Raw genomic sequence first — 18,683 nt, forward strand, 5'->3', positions numbered from 1 at the left:
GCAGAGAGCAGGGTTGATTTGGGATGGGAAGGGAGGGGGAGAGGAACACATGGTGTGGGAACAGAGTGGGTCATCTGGAAGGGCTGAAGCTCCCATTGGACCGGAGTGGCCAGGACTTACCGTTCGCAGTGGGTCCCAGCAGTGGGGCTGCGGCAGTTGAGACAGACTCCAGTCTGCTGGTGACAGTGGTCAGCATGCCCATTACACTGGCAGGGCTGGCAGTGTGGGAAGCCCCAGTGTCCCGGCTGACACTGGCTGCACTGGGTGCCAAAGGCCCCAGCTCGGCACGGGCACTGACCACTGACTGGCTCGCAGAGCATGGAGACGGATCCTTCTCGGCTGCAGCTGCAGGCTGTGGGCAGGTGGGCACAGAGTGAACACCCCTCACAAAGTCCCCACTCCCCTCTGCACCCCCTCCCTCTGCCCCTCTCCTTGCTCCACCCTTCCCTGCCATTCATCTGCGCCCCCTCTTCCAACCTCTCTGCCTCTCTCTCCCCTCCCCTGCCCCTCAACCCCACTCCCCCACCCCTCCCCTCCACTCTCCTCTCCTTTCCGCCCTCTGCCTCACTCCTCTCCTGTCCAGTCCCCAACTTCCTGACCCTCCAACTGCCCTCAGTGCAGAAGCTCGACCAAGGTGTTTGATTGGTCCAGAGCCCCAAATCCTTCAACATACAGATCTACCCCGGCATCCCCCTCTAATCCCTTCAACCTAAGGGTTCCTCACCCTCTCCCAGGAAGACCTTTATTTCCAAATTCACGGTCCACAAGCCAACCCCTTTAATTTTAGGAACAGTTTCTTCCCTTCTGCCATCAGATTTCAGAATGGACAATGAACCCATGAACGTTACCTCACTATTTTTTTGCTCTCTTTTCACACTACATATTTAATTTATATATTTTATGTAATAAAAAGTTCTTATGAATTGCAATGTCCTGTTGCTACAAAGCAACAAATTTCATGACATATGCCGGTGATATTAAACCAATTCTGACTCCACAATCATACAGCAATACATTTGTACAGCATGGTAAAAGGCCATTTGGCCCACATAGCCCATGCTGTCCATGGTAACCACCAAGCCAGTCCCACATTTGGCCCATATCCCTCTATACCAGGGGTTTCCAGTCATGGACCCCTAACATTATCCGAGGGGTCCACAGACCCCAGACTGGGAATCTCTGCAAACCTTTCTTATCCACGTAGCTGTCTAAGCATTTTACCACTCCTCCAGCAGCTCATCCCATACACATAAGCAAACTGCCCTTCAGGTCTCCTTCAGCCATGCCCTCCAGTTTTTAGTTGCTTTCCTCACGTGCCTCCCACCCCACCCCTCGACGTAGACCTAGACCCCAATGTCCTGCACTGAAGCCCAATCCCTCTGATCCTGCGGTCTCCCACCTCTCTCAGGAAAAACCGTCAATCCTGACCTCCCAGCCAATGAGCCATGAATCCAGGACCACTGCTCTGGCCGAGGAGACCAAACGCAGCCCCGGCCATGGAGACCAAAACACAGCCCCAGCCGCGGAGACCAAAGCACAGCCCCAGCCGCGGAGACCAAAACACAGCCCCGGCCGCGGAGACCAAAGCACAGCCCCAGCCGCGGAGACCAAAACACAGCCCCGGCCGCGGAGACCAAAGCACAGCCCCAGCCGCGGAGACCAAAACACAGCCCCGGCCGCGGAGACCAAAGCACAGCCCCGGCTGCGGAGACCAAAGCACAGCCCCAGCCGAAATAGCCCTTCAGCCCATCTTACCCCTGCAGCCCACTGTTCCAAAGCCGAAGGTGCCAGGAGCACACTGGTGGCAACGGCGACCCACCACGTGGGGCTTACAGCGACACTGCCCACCGCTGGCTGCACACTCTGAGCTCAGGGCGCCCTGTGGATCACACTGGCAAGCTGCAAATAAGAAAAGCATACGACCATTGCGGGCATTAACGGTAGCAGAGCAGTTACAGTGTCAGCAATACAATCTGTGTCACTGTCTGCAAGGAGTGTATACGTTCTCCCTGTGACCAAGTGGGTTTCCTCTGGGTGCTCTGGTTTCCTCCCACAGTCCAATGATGTACACATTAGGGTCAGTAACTTGTGGGCTTGCTTTGTTGATGCTGGAAATGTGGCGACACTTGTGGGCAGGATGAATGAAGTTTGAAAAAATATCAGCCACAGTTGAATGGCAGAACAGAATGAACAGGCTGAATGGCCTAATTCAGTTACATCACTCAACCTGTGAGGAGGGAGTTCTGGATTCAGAGCCTGTGAGGGACGAGTTGGGAAGTTGGTGACCAGAGAGGTGGGGGAGGGGGGGTTAGGTCAAAAGCTGGCGAGTGAATGAACGAAGCTGCTCCAGGGAAACAACCAGTGTGAAAGGACGTTCACTCACGCAGAGCACCGTTGTAGACCGCAGCCGACATGCTACCAATCAGCTGGGCACAGACTTCAGTCACCATCGGAGTGACGACACTGATGCTATCACTGTGACAACGATACCGCTCAAAGGCTTCCTTCCGCCGAATGGAGGCGGCATCTCCAGCGATGAACATCTCCAGGGAGGAGTAGCGAGGGACCAGCACAATCTGCAGGGCGAGAGGGGAGTGATCAGTCAGCCTTGGTGGATGATGACTGGCTCCAGCTGACTGAACTGACCAATGTCCAGTGAACCGATCCAAACTGTCCAATGTCCTGTGAATCTGTCCCAGCTGACCGAACTGTCCAATGTCCAGTTAACCTGTCCCAACTGACCGAACTGTCCAATGTCCAGTGAATCTGTCCCAGCTGACCGAACTGTCCAATGTCCAGTTAACCTGTCCCAACTGACCGAACTGTCCAACGTCCAGTGAATCTGTCCCAGCTGACCAAAATGTCCAATATCCAGTTAACTTGTCCCAGCTGACCAAACTGTCCAATGTCCAGTTAACCTGTCCCAACTAACCAACATCCAGATAACTTGTCCCAGCTGACCAACGTCCAGATAACTTGTCCCAGCTGTCCAATATCCAGTGAATCTGTCCCAGCTCACCAAGCCATCAAATGTCCCAGCTTTTAACTCCATCTGGTCGGACCTGAGCAGCAAGACTAGAGCCGTAGTTTCTCATCCATAGAAACATAGAAAATAGGTGCAGGAGTAGGCCATTCGGCCCTTCGAGCCTGCACCACCATTCAGTATGATCATGGCTGATCATCCAACTCAGAACCCTGTACCTGCTTTCTCTCCATACCCCCTGATCCCTTTAGCCACAAGGGCCATATCTAACTTCCTCTTAAATATAGCCAATGAACTGGCCTCAACTGTTTCCTGTGGCAGAGAATTCCACAGATTCACCACTCTCCGTGTGAAGAAGTTCTTCCTCATCTTGGTCCTAAAAGGCTTCCCCTTTATCCTTAAACTGTGACCCCTCGTTCTGGACTTCCCAACATCGGAAACAATCTTCCTACATCTAGCCTGTCCAATCCCTTTAGAATTTTATACGTTTCAATAAGATCCCCCCTCAATCTTCTAAATTCCAGTGAGTATAAGCCTAGACAATCCAGTCTTTCTTCATATGAAAGTCCTGCCATCCCAGGAATAAATCTGGTGAACCTTCTCTGTACTCCCTCTATGGCAAGAATGTCTTTCCTCAGATTAGGGGACCAAAATTGCACACAATATTCTAGGTGCGGTCTCACCAAGGCCTTGTACAACTGCAGAAGAACCTCCCTGCTCCTGTACTCAAATCCTTTTGCTATGAATGCCAACATACCACTTGCCTTTTTCACCGCCTGCTGTACCTGCATGCCCACCTTCAATGACTGGTGTACAATGACACCCAGGTCTCGTTGCATCTCCCCTTTTCCTAATCGGCCACCGTTCAGATAATAATCTGTTTCCCTGTTCTTGCAACCAAAGTGGATAACCTCACATTTATCCACATTAAATTGCATCTGCCATGAATTTGCCCACTCACCTAACCTATCCAAGTCACCCTGCATCCTCTTAGCATCCTCCTCACAGCTAACACCGCCGCCCAGCTTCGTGTCATCCGCAAACTTGAAGATGCTGCATTTAATTCCCTCGTCTAAATCATTAATATATATTGTAAACAACTGGGGTCCCAGCACTGAGCCTTGCAGTACCCCACTAGTCACTGCCTGCCATTTTGAAAAGGTCCCGTTTACTCCCACTCTTTGCTTCCTGTCTGCCAACCAATTCTCTATCCACATCAATACCATACCCCCAATACCGTATGCTTTAAGTTTGCACACTAATCTCCTGTGTGGGACCTTGTCAAAAGCCTTTTGAAAATCTAAATATACCACATCCACTGGTTCTCCCCTATCCACTCTACTAGTTACATCCCTCGTTAACCGGGTTTGTTCCCACACCAGGTCCACCAGCCCACATTGGAACAAGGTGCAGAATAGAGAAAACTGGCTTGAGTATGGTGTCTCTCTCTCTCCCCTCCCCCCTCTCTCCCCCTCTCCCCTCTCTCCCCCTCTCTCTCTCTCTCCCCTCCCCCCCTCTCTCCCCCTCTCTCTCTCTCTCTCACACACACACACCTACCTGACTATGTGCACCCTAACTCATACATATATGCACACACACACATTACAAATGTACCTGCACACATGTTACAAACACATTTACACACACAGGTACAAACACACTTGCATACATATGCAGATACAGGCTTACTTGCAGATTCACTGGTACAGTTTAAAGGAAATTTATTATCAAAGTACATAATATATCAACATATACAACCCTAAGATTCACTTTCTTGTGGGTATTCATAGCAAATCCAAGAACCATTACAGAATCAAAGGCTGCACCCAACCAGTGTGCAAATACAAAAGAGAAAAATAAATAAATCAGCAATAAACATTGAGAACATGAGATGAAAAGTCCTTGAAAATGAGTCCAATAGTTGTGGGAACAGTTCAGTGATGGAGTGAGTGAGGTTATTCTCTCTGGGTCAGGAGCCTGATGGTTGAGAGGTAATAACGGTTCCTGGACCTGTACACACTAAAGACAGACAGACAGACACCATCATTACATCATGGCCGATCCATTTCCCTCTTAGCCCCAATCTACTGCCTTCTCCCTGTATCCTTTCATGCCCTGACCAATCAAGCATCTGACTTTATTATTAGTAAAGACTTGGCCTCCACAGATGACTGTGGCAAAGAATTCCACAGATTCACCACTCTCTGGCTGAAGAAATTCCTCCTCATCTCCGTTTTAAATGGACACCTGTATCCTCAGGTCCTAGACTCTCCCACCAGAGGAAACATCCTCTCCACATCCACTCTATCAAGACCTTTCACCATTCGATAGGTTTCAATGAGGTCACATCTCATTTTTCTGAATTCTAGTGAAAACAGGCCTAGAGCCATCAAATGCTCTTCATATGACAAGCCACTCAATCCTAAAATCACTTTCGTGACCCTCTCTAGTTTCTGCACATCCATTCTAAAATAAGGGGCCCAAACCTATTCACAATACTCCATGTGAGGCCTCACCAGTGCTTTATAAAGTTTCAACATTAAATCCTTGCTTTTATATTCTAGTCCTCTTGAAAAGAATGCTAACATTGCATTTGCCTTCCTCAGCACAAACTCAACCTGCAAGTTAACCTTTAGGGATCCTGCACAAGGACTCCCCAAGTCCCTTTGTATCTGACATCCTTTTAGAACGGAGATGAGGAGGAATTTCTTTAGCCAGAGAGTGCTGAATCTGTGGAATTTGTTGCACTTGATTGGTCAAGAATTCTTGAATTTTCTCTCCATTTAGCAAATAGTCTACACTTTAATATCTTCTACCAAAGTGCATGACCATACATGTTCTGACTCTGTATTCCATCTGCCACTTTTTGCCCATTCTCCTAATGCCTAATTCCTTCTGTAGCCTCTACTTCCTCAAAACTACCCACCCCTCCACCTTTGTATCATCCACAAACTTTGCAACAAAGTCATCAATTCCATCATCGAAGTCAAGATTCAAGTACATTTACTATCAAAGAATGTATAAATTATACACCCTTGAGATTTGCTTGCTCACAGGAATCCACAAAACAAGAAACCTGAAAGAACCCAATTGAAAGAGAAAAAATAAAAAGACCAACACTCGATGGCAAGAGATAGAAAAGAAAATACAAATCACACAAATAATTGAAGCGAACAAAGGCATTCCGAATGAGTCCTCAGATCCAAACCCCGGAGCAGGCCCAAAGCCTACTCATCATAGTAACAGGAACAGGGCAGTCTTCATAGCCTCAGCACCATGGAGATAACCATTACGGAAAATGAATGAAACCAGCTCTCATCCCAACTGACTCCCTATCTTTTCAGCCTTTCTGGGTCAGTGTACAAATTGACCCAGCAATGGAACAGCGAAAGGCTCTGCATGCTGGAGAAAGGAGTGGACATCATGGAGAGTGAGAGTGAGTGAAATCAGTTCTCACCTCCAACTTAGCTGGCATTTAAGTTGTCTAGACAGCACACTGTACCTCCACTAGGACCCAGGCCTTGCTGCTATGAAGGGCCCCAGACATAGACCATGCTACCCAGCGACTCGCTCCAGGCCTAGATTTCATCGCCCAGCCCAAGGCCACTCTCAAGTTCTTCAAATCAGCTTGGAGCCTAGAGCAATCCAAGCTCGCACACTGGCCAGCTGTATGGGCATCGGAACTCCTTCTGCATTGATTCATCCCCAAACTTGCCTCACCGTCACTCGCCCCTTCACTGATTGCAATGATAATTTAACATCGTTTACCTCAGAAACAGTATTCTTAGTGTAGTCAGATTTCTTAGCTTTTTGACTACCTGGAAGCTGTCGCACATACTCAGTAGTGCCATCTTAACTGGAGTTGACATATAACGTAAAAAGAATTGGTCCCATTACAGACCCCTGTGGATATCTCAAGTCACCAGCAGCCATCCAGAAAAGGCTCCCTTTATTCCCACTCTTTGCCTCCTGCCAATCAGCTACTGCTTTATCCATGCTAGTATCTTTCCTGTAATACCATGGGCTCATAGCTTGCTAAGCAGCCTCATGTGTAGCACCTTATCAAACGCCTTCTGAAAATCTAAGTACACAATATCCACCCAACCAACACACACACACAACGCTGGAGGAACTCAGCAGGCCAGGCAGCATCTATGGAAAAGAGTACAGTCGACATTTTGGGCCAAGACCCTTCATCAGGACTGTAAAAAGACATGAGGAGTCAGAGTTAGAAGGTCGGGGATGGGAGGAAGAAACACAAGGTGATAGGTGAAACTGGGAGGGGGGAGAGGTGAAGTAAAGTGCTGGGAAGTTAATTGGGGAAAGAGATATTGGGCTGGAGAAGGGGGAATCTGATCAGAGGACAGAAGGCCATGGAAGAAAGAAACAGGGGAGGAGCATCAGAGGGAGGTGATGGGCGGGTAAAGAGATCATGAGAGAGAGGAAAATGGAATGGGGAATGGTGAAGGGGGGAGGGGGACAATTATCAGAAGTACGAGAAATCGATGTTCATGCCACAGGTTGGAGGATACTCAGATGGAATATAAGGTGTTGTTCCTTCAACCTGAGTGTGGCTTCACTGTGACAGTAGAAGAGGCCATGGACTGACATGTTGAAATGGGAATGGGAAGTGGAATTAAAATGGGTGGCCACTGGGAGATCCCGCTTTTTCTGGCAGATGGAAAATAGGTACTTGGGAAAGCAGTCTCCGAATTTACATCGGGTCTCACTGATATGCAGGTGGCCACATTGGGAACACCAGATACAGTAGAAGAGCCCAACAGACTCTCCTGGAAGGACTATTTGGGGCCCTGAATGGTAGTGAGGGAGGAGGTGTAGGGGCAGGTGTAGCACTTGTTCCACTTGCAAGTATAAGTGCCCGGAGGTAGATCAGTGGGGAGGGACAAATGGATGGCAAGTTGCATAGGGAACGATCCCTGCGGAAAGCAGAAAGTACGGGGAGAGAAAGATGTGATTGGTGTTAGGATCCTGTTGGAAATGGTGGAAGTTATGGAGAATTATGTGGTGGGATGGTAGGTGAGGTCAAGAGAAGCCCTATCCCAGTTGAGGTGGCGGGAGGAAGGGGTAAGGGTAGAAGTGTGCAATATGGAAAAGATGTGGTTGAGGGCAGCGCAGTTGAGGAAGGGAAGCCCCATTCTTTGAAGGAGGCAGCCAACTCCATTCTGGAATGAAAAGCCTCATCCTGAGAGCAGATGCGGCGGAGACATAGTAATTGAGAGAAGGAGACGGCATTTTAACAAGAGGTATAGTCCAGGTAGCTGTGAGAGTCAGTGGGTTTATAATAGACATCAGTAGATAAGCTGTCTCCCAAGACAGAGACAGAGAGATTGAAAAAGGGGAGGGATGTGTCAGAAATGGACTTGAGGACAGGGTGGAAGTTGGAGGCAAAGTTGTTGAAGTTGACGAGCTCTGCATGGGTGCAGGAAGCAGCACCAATGCAGTTGTCGATGTAGTGTAGGAAAAGCTGGGGAGTGACACCAGTGTAGGCTTGGAACATAGACAGTTCCACAGAGCTAACAGAAAGGCAGGCATAGCTGGGACCCATGCGAGTACCCATGGCTACATCTTTTCTTTGAAAGAAATGTGAGTAGCCAAAGGAGAAATTACTGAGAGTGAGAACAAGTTCCATCAGATGGGAGAGAGTGGTAGCAGAGGGATCCACAACATTCACTGATTCTCCTTTGTCCATCCGGCTTGTTATTTCTTCAAAGAATTCCAACAGATTTGTTAGGCAAGTTTTTCCCTTGAGGAAACCTTGCTGACCACAGTCTATTTTATCATGTTCCTCCAAGTACCCCAAAAGCACATCCTTAACAATCAACTCCAACATCTTCCCAACCAGAGGTCAGACTAACTGGCCTATAGTTTCCTTTCTTCTGCCTCTCTTCCTTGAAGAGTGGAGTGACATTTGCAATTTTCCAGTCTTCCGGAACCATTTCAGAATCTAGGAATTCTTAAAAGATCATTACTAATGCCTCCACAATCTCTTCAGTCACCTCTTTCACAACTCCTGGGTGTTTGTGCACCATCTGCTCCAGGTGACTTACCTGACTTTAGCCCTTTCAGTTTTGCCAAGAACTTTCTCCTTAGTAATGGCAACTTCACACAGTACTGGCCCCTGACACTCTGTAACTTCCACCATACTGTTAGTGTCTTTCACAGTGGAGACTGATGCAAAATACTTACTCAGTTCATCTGCCATTGTGTTGTCCCTCATTACTATCTCTGCAGCATCATTTTCCAGCAGTCCGATACCCAGCCTCGCCTCTCTTTTACTCTTCATGTATTTGAACAAATTTTGATATCCTCTCTAATACTATTGGCTAGCTTACTTTCATATTCCATCTTTTCCTTAATTTTTTTTAGTTGTCTTCCATTGGTTTTTAAAAGCTTCCAAATCCTCTAACTTCCCAGTAATTTTTGCTCTATTATATGCCCTCTCTTTGGCTTTTATATTGGCTTTGACTTCTTGCCAGCAATGGTTGTATCATCTTGCCTTTAGAATACCTCTTCCTCTTTGCTATGTATATATACAGTGCCTTCCAAATTTCTTCCAAAAATTTTAGCCATTGCTGCTCTGCCATCAACCTTGCCAGTGTTCTTTTCAAATCAATTTTAGTCAGCTCTTCTTTCGTACCTCTGTAATTTCCTTTACTCCACTGTAATACTGATGCATTAACTTAGCTTCGCAAATTTCAGGGTGAATTTGATCATATTATGATCACTTGTCCCTAACGGTTCTTTTACCTTAAGCTCTCTAATCAATTCTGGATCATTGCACAACATCCAATCCAGAATAGCTGACTCCCTAGTGGGCTCAACCACAAGCTGCTCTAAAAAGCCACCTCATAGATATTCTTGAAATCCCCCTCCTGTAATCCAGCACCAACCTGATTTTCCCAATCTATCTGCATATTGAAATCCTCATGACTATTGCCCTTTTGGCATGCAATTTCTATCTCCTGTTTAACTTGTAGACCACAGCTTTACTACTGTTTGGGGTCTGTATACAATTCTCATCAGGGTCTTTTTACCCTTGCAGTTCCTTAGCTCTATCCACAGCGTTTCAATACCTTCCGACCCTATGTTACTTCTTTCTCATGATTTGACTTCATTTGCTACCAACAGAGCAGCACCGCCTCCTCTGCCTTCTTGCCTGTCCTTTCAATACAATGTGTATCCTTGGACATTAAGCTCTCAGCTATAATCTTCTTTCAGCCATGTTTCAGTGATGCCCACAACATCATACCTGCCAATCTGTAACTGTGCTGCAAGTTCATCCACCTTATTCCGTACACCGTGTGCATTCACATATAACACATTCAGTCCTGTATTCACCCTTTCTGATTTTGTCTGCCTTTTACATTTCAAATCAGGCATACTTGCACACACACAGATGTTACTGCCACATTTCGGCGCACACAGAAACATTACAGGTGTATTTACACAGACAGACATTACAGGTGTGCTTACCCACACAGACATTACAGGCACTATAGCGTACGCACATACAGACATTACAGGCACATTAGCCTACACACATACAGGCATTACAGGCACATTAGCGTACGCACATACAGACATTACAGGCACATTAGTGTACACACACACACAGACATTACAGGCACATTAGCGTGCGCACATACAGACATTACAGGCACAATAGCGTACGCACATACAGGCATTACAGGCACATTAGCCTACACACACACAGGCATTACAGGCACATTAGCGTATGCACATACAGACATTACAGGTACATTAGCGTACACACACACAGACATTACAGGCACATTAGCGTACACACATACAGACATTACAGGCACATTAGCGTACACACACAGACATTACAGGCACATTAGCGTGCGCACATACAGACATTACAGGCACAATAGTGTACGCACATTAGTCTACACACATACAGGCATTACAGGTGTATGGGGCAGTGGCATTGCACTGTTGGCAAAATATGAAATCAAATCTTTAGAATGGTTTGATTTCACATTTTACTGACAGTGCAACGTCACTGCTCCATACACCCGTAATGTCTGTGTGTGTGTGCTAATGTGCCTCTACAGAGTAGGAAGGTATTGAATTGTTTTAGATAGAGCTAAGGAACTGCAAGTGTGAAAAGATCCTGAAGGGAGTTATATACAGACCCCCAAACTGTAGTAATGCTGTGCCCTACAAATTACAACAGGCCATAAAAAAATGCACGCCAAAAGGGAAATGGTGCAATAGTCATGGGGGATTTTAATCTACAGGTAGATTGGGAAAATCAGGTTGGTGTTGGATTCCAGGAGGGGGATTTCTAGAGTGCCTATGAGATGGCTTTTTAGAGCCGCTTGTGGTTGAGCCCAACAGGGCATCAGCAATTCTGGATTGAATTGATTAGAGAGCTTAAGGGGAATAGAGTTGACGTTGATAGGCTTTTTCCATTGAGAGTAGGGGAGATTCAAACAAGAGGACATGCGTTGAGAGTTATGGGGCAAAAATTTAGGGGTAACACGAGGGGGAACTTCTTTACTCAGAGAGTGGTAGCTGTGTGGAACAAGCTTCCAGTAGAAGTGGTAGAGGCAGGTTCGATTTTGTCATTTAAAAAAAAAATTGGATAGGTATATGGACTGGAAAGGGATGGAGGGTTATGGGCTGAGTGCTGGTTGGTGGGACAAGGTGAGAGTAAGAGTTCGGCACGGACTAGAAGGGCCAAAATGGCCTGTTTCCATGCTGTAATTGTTATATGGTTATATGGTAAAAGAACTCTTAGGGACAAGTGATCATAATATGATCAAATTCACCCTGAAATCTGAGACGGAGAAGCTAAAGTCAGATTTCTCAGTATTAGAGTGAAGTAAAAGGAATTATGGAGACATGAGAGAGGAGTTGGGCAAAATTGATTGGAAAAGAACATTGGCAGGGATGACAGCAGAGCGGCAATGGGTGGAATTTCTGGAAACAATGCGGAAAGCACAGAATATATATATGGACACATCTCAAAGATGAAGAAGTATTCTAAAGGTAGGATGACACAACTGTGGCTAACAAGAAAAGTCAAAGCCAACAGACAGCGAACGAGAGGGCATATAATAGAACAAAAACTAGTAGGAAGTTAAAGGATTGGGAGGCTTTTAAAATCCAACAAAAGGCAACTAGAAATCATGAAGAAGGTAAAGAAAGAATACAAAAGTAAGCAGCCAATAATACTAAAGGCAATACCAAAAGTTCCTTGAGATACATAAAGTGTAAAAGAGAGGAGAAAATAGATATTGGACCGCTGGGAAATGGTGTTAGAGAGGAAGTCATGGGGGACAACAAAATGGCAGATGAATTGAATAAGTATTTTGCATCAGTTTTTGCTGTGGAACACACTAGCAGTATGGTGGAAGTTCCAGATGTCAGGGGTCATGAAGTTTCCGTAACCAGAGAGAAGGTTCTTGGGAAACTGAAAGATCTGAAGGTAGATGGTGTACACCCCAGGGTTCTGAAAGAGGGGCTGAAGAGATTGTGGAGGCATTAGTAACGATCTTTCCAGAATCACTAGACTCTGGAATGGTTCCAGACAACTGGAAAATTGCAAATGTCACTCCACTCTTCAAGAAGGGAGATTGGCAGAGGAAAGAAAACTATAGACCAGTTAGTCTGACCTCAATGGTTGGGAAGATGTTGGAATTGATTATTAAGGATAATGTCTCAGGGTACTTCGAGGCTCATGATAAAACAGGCTGTAGTTAGTATGGTTTCTTCAAGAGAAATTCTTGCCTGACAAATCTGTCTGAATTCTTTGAAGAAATAACAAGCAGAATAGACAAAGGAGAAACAGTTGATGTGTATTTGGATTTTCAGAAGGCCTTTTTCAAGGGCCACACATGAGACTGCTTAATAAGCTACAAGCCCATGGTATTACAGGAAAGATTCTAGCATGGATAAAGCAGTGGCTGATTGGCAGGAGGCAAAGAGTGGGAATAAAGGGAGCCTTTTCTCGTTGGCTGCCAATGACTAGTGGTGTTCCACAGAGGTCTGTGTTGGGACTGAATTTTTTTTACATTATATGTCAATGATTTGAATGATGGAATTGATGGCTTTGTTGCAAAGTTTACGGATGATACGGAGATAGATGGACAGGTAGTTTTGAGGAAGTAGAGAGGCTACAGGAGTACTTAGAATGGGCAAAGAAGTGGCAGATGGAATACAGTGTTGGGAAGTGTACGGTCATGCATTTTGATAGAAGAAATGAACGGGTTGACTATTTTCTAATGGAGAGAAAATACCAAACACTGAAGTGCAAAGGAACTGGGGAGACCTTGTGCAGGATTCCCTGAAGGTTAATTTGCAGGTTCAGTCTGTAGTGAGGAAGCTAATTACAATGTTAGCATTCATCTCAAGAGGACTAGAATATAAAAGCAAGGATGTAATGTTGAAACTTTATAAAGCACTGGTGAGGCCCCACTTGGAGAATTGTGAGTATTTTTGGATCCTTATCTGAGAAAGGATGTGCTGAAACTGGAGACGGTTCAAAGGAGGCTCATGAAAATGACTCCAGGATTGAATGGCTTGTCATATGTCCTACATCGTTAGGTCGCATCTGGAATTTCCAGTTAGCGGACGATTTCCCTCCACACCGCTCTGACACATTGGGAAATCGTGTACTTGGCAGGTTACAGCAGTGGTTTGTCATTGCCTTCTGCCCGGGGAGTTTAAAGAGATCACCACCTCTTGCAGTGGATGACCAGGACGTCTACGTGTCTTGTCGTGCTCTTAGCGCTCCACAGTGCCTGCTGGGCCTGCCTCCTTGACCGTTGGACCGTTAATCGGTCTCCTCTGCTCAGTCTGCCAGGGCCAGACTTCACACGCTGGGACAGACAGATCCCCTGCCTCACCGAGGGTCTCAGACCCGTCGGCTACCCTCACCTGGTTTGGCCTGTCTGCCGAGACGGTTTACCGGGGTGTGGCCGCTGCGCGTGTTACAGCTACTCGGAGCCACAGGTGAGAGCTGAGCGCCAGGTGGGGACCAAAGGTGGACGAACTGCCCTGAAAAAGGGAATGGCAGGCCCCCCCCACCAGAGGCGCTACCCCTCCCTAGACACCCCATACTCGCTAGAATTCAGAAAACTGAGGGTTGACCTCATTGAAACCTATCAAATGGTGAAAACCCTTGATAGAGTAGATGTGGAGAGGATGTTTCCCATGGTGGGAGAGTCTAAGACCAGAGGACACAGCCTCAGATTAGAGGAGTGTCCTTTTAGAATGGAAATGAGGAGGAATTTCTTTAGCCAGAGAGTGGTGAATCTGTGCAATTCTTTGCCAAGGGTAGTTGAGGAGGCCAAGTCTGTATATTTAAGGCAGAGGTTGATAAATTCTTGATTGGTCAGAGCATGAAGGGATACGGGGGGAAGGCAGGAGATTGGGGCTGAGATGAAAATTGGATCAGCCATGATGAAATGGCAGAGCAGATATGATGGGCCAAATGGCCTAATTCTGCTCCTAGCAACACACACAGAATGCTGGAGGAACTCAGCAGGCCAGGAAGCATCGATGGAGAAGAGTCCAGTCGACGTTTCAGGCCAAAGCCCTTCAGCAGGACTTTTTTCCATCGATGCTGCCTGGCCTGCTGAGTTCCTGCAGCATTTTGTGTGTGATGCTCGGATTTCCAGCGTCTGCAGATTTTCTCATTTGTAATTCTGCTCCTATATTTTATGGTCTTATTTGCACACACACACAGACACTACAGGTGACTTGCAAATATACAGACATTACAGACATATTTGGGCTTTACAGTGAGACTTACACATACACAGACATTCCGGATGGACTAATATAGTCTTCTCAAGCTTCTAGCCGGGTACGTGTTTCAATTTTAAACTTTGCCATCTTCATCAGGGATGATGCCTGGGCATGGCTAATCTGGTGGTATTTATACTGCGTCGTCCATCCACCTGATTGGTTCATCCCCATCCAATCAGGTTTCCGCTGTCCCACCTTGTTTACAGTTGAATTCCAGTTCTTACTTAGAGTGAAAACTTCGTCTACGTTAAAATTCTTTTCCTCTAGTTTTATTCCAATAGCTTCATTCACTAGGTGGTCCCAAAATCCACTGGCACAGTACTGGATTTTTGTGCCATTGAAGTCAATCCTGCGGCCTTTTCGAATGCAATGTTCTGCTACCACCGATTTCTCTGAGTAACCCAACTGGATACACCTCCCGTGCTCCATGATGCGGATTTCCACCGCATGTCCCGTCTGGCTGATAAACGCTGCTCCGCTTTCCCAGGAAATCCTGTAAACGCTAGCCAACCCGAGTCCCAGCTCAGCTTTGACCCACATAAACTGTGATTGTGGATGGATGAATCTGGTATTTCTTCCGGATCCTGGCGATCCTTCCAGAAACCATGGAAATACAGGAAAGACAGGCAGCAGCAATGGGTTCCTCTCCGTTGTTAGGTATCCTGGTGTTTCCGTCGGCCCTTTTAAGGAGCTGACTGATTTCCTTCACCTTTGTAACCATTCTTTAGGTATGCCGTGTGTAATCGTCTTATTTCCAAACATTCAATTTACGATGGAGATGAAGAAGAATGGTTGCTTCCCGGCCCCTGACATTCTAATACGATGGAAAGCAGATGTATCCTCGGACATGGTGTCTATTGGAAACCCACTCACACAGACTTATACCTCTACAGTAACAGCCACCGTCACACCTCCCAACGCTGAGCCATTCTTTCAACTTTGATTAACCGTGCAAAATCTATTTCCGACCTGGAGAGCCTTCACGAGGAAATAAGACAATTATGCATGGTGTTCCTTGTTCTAAGTAAGAACTGGAACTGGATTGTAAACAAGGTGGACAGCAGAAACCTGATTGGGTGAGGACTATCCAGTCAGGACAATGGATATGGATATAAATACCACCAGACTAGACACACCCAGGTGAAAATGGCAGATTTTCTCATCAAAATGTTGGTTATAATTGATACCTCTACCCAGCTGGAAAGCCAAGAAAAGTTTATTAGTTATATACGCCAGGAAGGCACTTAATCCTTTGTCATTACAGATATATTTACACACACACACACACACACAGACATTACAGGTGTATATACACACAAACATTACAGATGTACTTACACAGACAGGCACTATGGGTGTAGTTACACACAGATGTTACAGGTGTGCTTACAAAGACATTACAGGCAAACCTGCCCAATAACACAGACATTATAGATGTACTTATACATACAGCCATTACAGGCATACTTGTACACACACCAGCTTTACATGTATTCTTCCACACACGTACAGACATCACAGGTGTATTTACACACAGAGGTTACAAGCATATTTGCATACACAGGCAGACATTACAGGTGTACATGCGCGCACACGCACACAAGAATTACAGGCACACTTGCACATGGATGCAGAGATCACAGGCACATGGTTACTTTACTCACAGAGTCCACCAGAATGTTGGTGTTGGGATCACGCTCCCGTGAATGGTAACGCTTGAAATCCAGTCGGATGGTGTAACTTACGGAACGCTCAAGGCAGATTGGCTGAGGGAGCACCACGTACCTGTAAACAGTTAGAGTTGTCAGCACAGGCTTGTCCACAACAGACAGTGGGTGAGGGTCTGTGTTGGAGCTAGACAGGGACAGGTGGAAGAGAGAGATGGGGGGGGGGACAGATGGGAGAGGGAGTTAGGGGAAGAGATTTGGGGAGAGACTTGGGGGAGAGAGTTGAGGGAGAGATTTGGGGAGAGAGATTTGGGAAGAGAGAGTTGGGCGAGAGAGTTGGGGAGAGAGTTGGGAGAGAGATTTGGGGAGAGAGAGTTGGGGAGAGAGATTTGGGGAGAGAGATTTGGGGGAGAGAGTTGGGAGAGAGAGTTGGGGAGAGAGAATTGGGGAGAAAGATTTGGGGAGAGAGGTTTGGGGGAGAGAGAGTTGGGGAGAAAGATTTGGGGAGAGAGAGTTGAGGGAGACAAAGTTGGGAAAGAGAGGAAGGGAAGGGGAGAAGAGAAATGAGTGAGAGAGGTAGATTGTGTTGTTGGTTAGGGGAGAGATCTTTGAGTGTGTGAGAGTCAGTGAATATGGATCACAGACACCATTGATCAGATCTGAACCACCTTTCTCTCCTCAGAAGCTGCACGACACAAAACCCCCACAGTTGGTAATGGGACAGGTTTTACCCCCTACGGCAGAGCACGTGCCTTTGGCTCCAGAGTATTTATCTTGCTCACCTGAATCCAGACGGAAGGCTTGTAAAAAGCATGTCATCAGCAGGGATGGTGTTCCCACATGGACTGCTGGTAGGGATGGGTCCCGGACGAACGATGGAAATGAACACCTTCTCCCAGTCCTCCGGAAACTAAAATACCGATAAGAGCAAACAATGCAGAACAGAGCACACAAGACAGGCCCAATGGCTCCAAAGGTATCTGAGCACAAATCCCTACAAAAGATTGCAGAGATGGCTGAGAGAAACATCAGGGTCTCTCATCAGAGATATTTATCAAGACCGCTGTCTACACAGGGCCCTTAGCATTGCCAATGATCCCTCCCTTCCGTCCAGCAATCTCTTTGACCCCCCACCATCAGGCAGGAAGTACGGTAGCATTAGGACAAGAACTGTTATGATGGGAAACAGCTTCTTCCCCCAGGCAGTGAGACACTGAACTCCCTGACACCACCCAGGTCTCATCGAGCATGAAGAGTCAGTGATGTTATACAGCTTACTTTTTAACTTGTATTGTAAATGCACCTTATTATTTGTGGTAGTATTACTTGTTGTGTTGTGTGTGAGTTATATGGTCCAAAGGAATACTGCTTCATTTGGCAGCATACGTGTTTGATGCACCATCAATAACTGTCGGAGACGAGAGGCGAGATATAGGCTTTTATTGGCTGGAAGAAAGAACAAGCAGCAATTGACCACCATACTACATCCTGGAGACTGAGGCCAGGGCGGTGTCTCCAATCGCCTTTATACAGGGGTCCGTGGGAGGAGCCACAGGAGCAGTCAGCGGGGGGAGCGTGTCCAGACAGGTATATGTAGTTCACCACAGTGTTTATGCTTGAATTACTATAAATTTGAACTTAATCTTGAACTAATTAACCAAATCCATCTTTTCTGCACAATAGAATTCGAATCAGATTGTAACGCCCTGGTTAAGATATTACTGCTCATGTTGTAGGGTATTTCATTTAAATGGCTTTCTGTGAGAAGCAGTGCTCTGCTGGGAGTGTTTGGGTTACCATTAAAGATAAGGATCCTGCCGAAGAGTTTCAGCCCAAAATGTCGACTGTACTCTTTTCCTACAGGCTGCTTGGCCTGCTGAGTTCCTCCACATTTTGTGTGTGTTATTAAAGATAAGGGGTTGTGATGTTTAGCTTAGGAATGTTGGGTCGGCCAAGCAGGATGGTGGAATTGGAAGAAGGTTCTAGAGAATGCTGGGCGGAGAGGTTTTGTAACAAACACTGAGGTGGGTTGAGGTCTTTTACAGGAGGAGATTGAGAGAGAAAAAGCTTGAGAGACCTGGCTGTAGGATTTGATCCACTGGGAAGACATGATTCGATGGAGTTCAAGAGGGGAAATCGCACCAGTGATTGGTGAGTAGGATTTGGCACTGTGAGTACAAGGACACCTCCAGCTTTCGGAAGATTTGAGCTCCAACTTTGTGCATATTTGA

General features: G+C 46.5%; 1 protein-coding gene across 1 annotated transcript in view; it reads right to left on the bottom strand.

Moving 5' to 3' along the window:
- The window catches only part of lamb2 (laminin, beta 2 (laminin S)), a gene marked incomplete at its 5' end in the record, with an annotated part of 243,025 nt that overhangs the window by 66,989 nt on the left and 157,353 nt on the right, over window positions 1-18,683 (bottom strand). Inside the window, 5 exon segments of the mRNA XM_073072944.1 lie at window positions 121-352; window positions 1,756-1,899; window positions 2,384-2,576; window positions 16,450-16,570; window positions 17,235-17,362. Coding sequence (XP_072929045.1) covers window positions 121-352; window positions 1,756-1,899; window positions 2,384-2,576; window positions 16,450-16,570; window positions 17,235-17,362 — 818 coding nt within the window.

Source organism: Hemitrygon akajei, chromosome 19, assembly GCF_048418815.1.
Source record: "Hemitrygon akajei chromosome 19, sHemAka1.3, whole genome shotgun sequence".
Lineage (NCBI taxonomy): Eukaryota > Metazoa > Chordata > Chondrichthyes > Myliobatiformes > Dasyatidae > Hemitrygon > Hemitrygon akajei.